The sequence below is a fragment of the Hipposideros armiger genome, unplaced genomic scaffold, assembly GCF_001890085.2.
Source record: "Hipposideros armiger isolate ML-2016 unplaced genomic scaffold, ASM189008v1 scaffold_955, whole genome shotgun sequence".
In the NCBI taxonomy this organism is placed as follows: Eukaryota; Metazoa; Chordata; class Mammalia; order Chiroptera; family Hipposideridae; genus Hipposideros; species Hipposideros armiger.
In genome coordinates this window covers 384,825-385,581 of record NW_017732305.1, presented here as the reverse complement: position 1 = coordinate 385,581, position 757 = coordinate 384,825, and the positions used below count along the sequence as shown (strand labels likewise).

Here is a 757-nt window from a genome sequence, read left to right as displayed (position 1 = left end):
CACCCCCGCCTTCCGGTTCCCCCTGCCCAGGCTCCTGGGAGCGACGCCCGCCCCGGCCTTACCTTTGCCCAGCAGCGCGCCCAGTACCAGGCTCAGCGCCCCGCACAGCGGCGCCACCGGCCGGGGGGCCGCGCCCTCGGAGCGCATCCTGCGTCTGGCAGCTCAGGCCGTCCGCCGCCCGCCCGGGGCGCAGCGCCGGCCCGCGACCCTCGCCGGCTGTCCCATGCCCCGGGGCGACCCCCGGCAGCGAGTCGGCCGGCGCGGCGCGGCTCGGCTCGATTGGTAGCACCCCGCCCTGCCGGGTGCACGCCGCGGAGGCTCCGGATCCCGCGGCAGCGCGCGCTCTGGCCGGGACAACTTTTCTCCAGCCGTCGCTGCAGCTGCGGCCGCCCCGCCTCCAGGCCCGCCCCCTGTAGGCCCCGCCCCCGCGGGTCCCGCCCTTAGCCCCGCCCCGGGCCGGAGACCAATTGAGGCTGCGGAGGGGAAAGTGCGTGCGCCCCCCGGGCGCAGAGCGGCGAGTTGAAGGGTCCCTCCCCAGCTGGGGGAGGCGAGGGCCGCCTGCAGCACCCCCGGAGCCGCCCCCTCTACTTGCAGCCTCCAGCCTTTGCGCCCTGCGGCTCGCGTCCCCGAGAGTTCTGCGCAGGTACCCAAGATGGAGCTGGACCCTTCCCCTCCCGCCCTCCGGCGGTTGCTGCAGCCCGAGTGGTCGTCAGTCCCTGCCCTCAACTTCAGGTCGTCCCCTGATTGTTTTGCCTCG

The 757-nt window shown here is 76.0% G+C and overlaps 1 protein-coding gene across 1 annotated transcript in view; it reads right to left on the bottom strand.

Moving 5' to 3' along the window:
• Positions 1-357, bottom strand: part of TMEM132C (transmembrane protein 132C) — a 347,110-nt gene extending 346,753 nt beyond the window's left edge. Inside the window, exon 1 of the mRNA XM_019630847.1 lies at positions 63-357. Coding sequence (XP_019486392.1) covers positions 63-147 — 85 coding nt within the window. The 5' untranslated portion in view covers positions 148-357. The remainder of the gene's footprint in view (positions 1-62) is intronic.
• Positions 358-757: the final 400 nt, after the last annotated feature.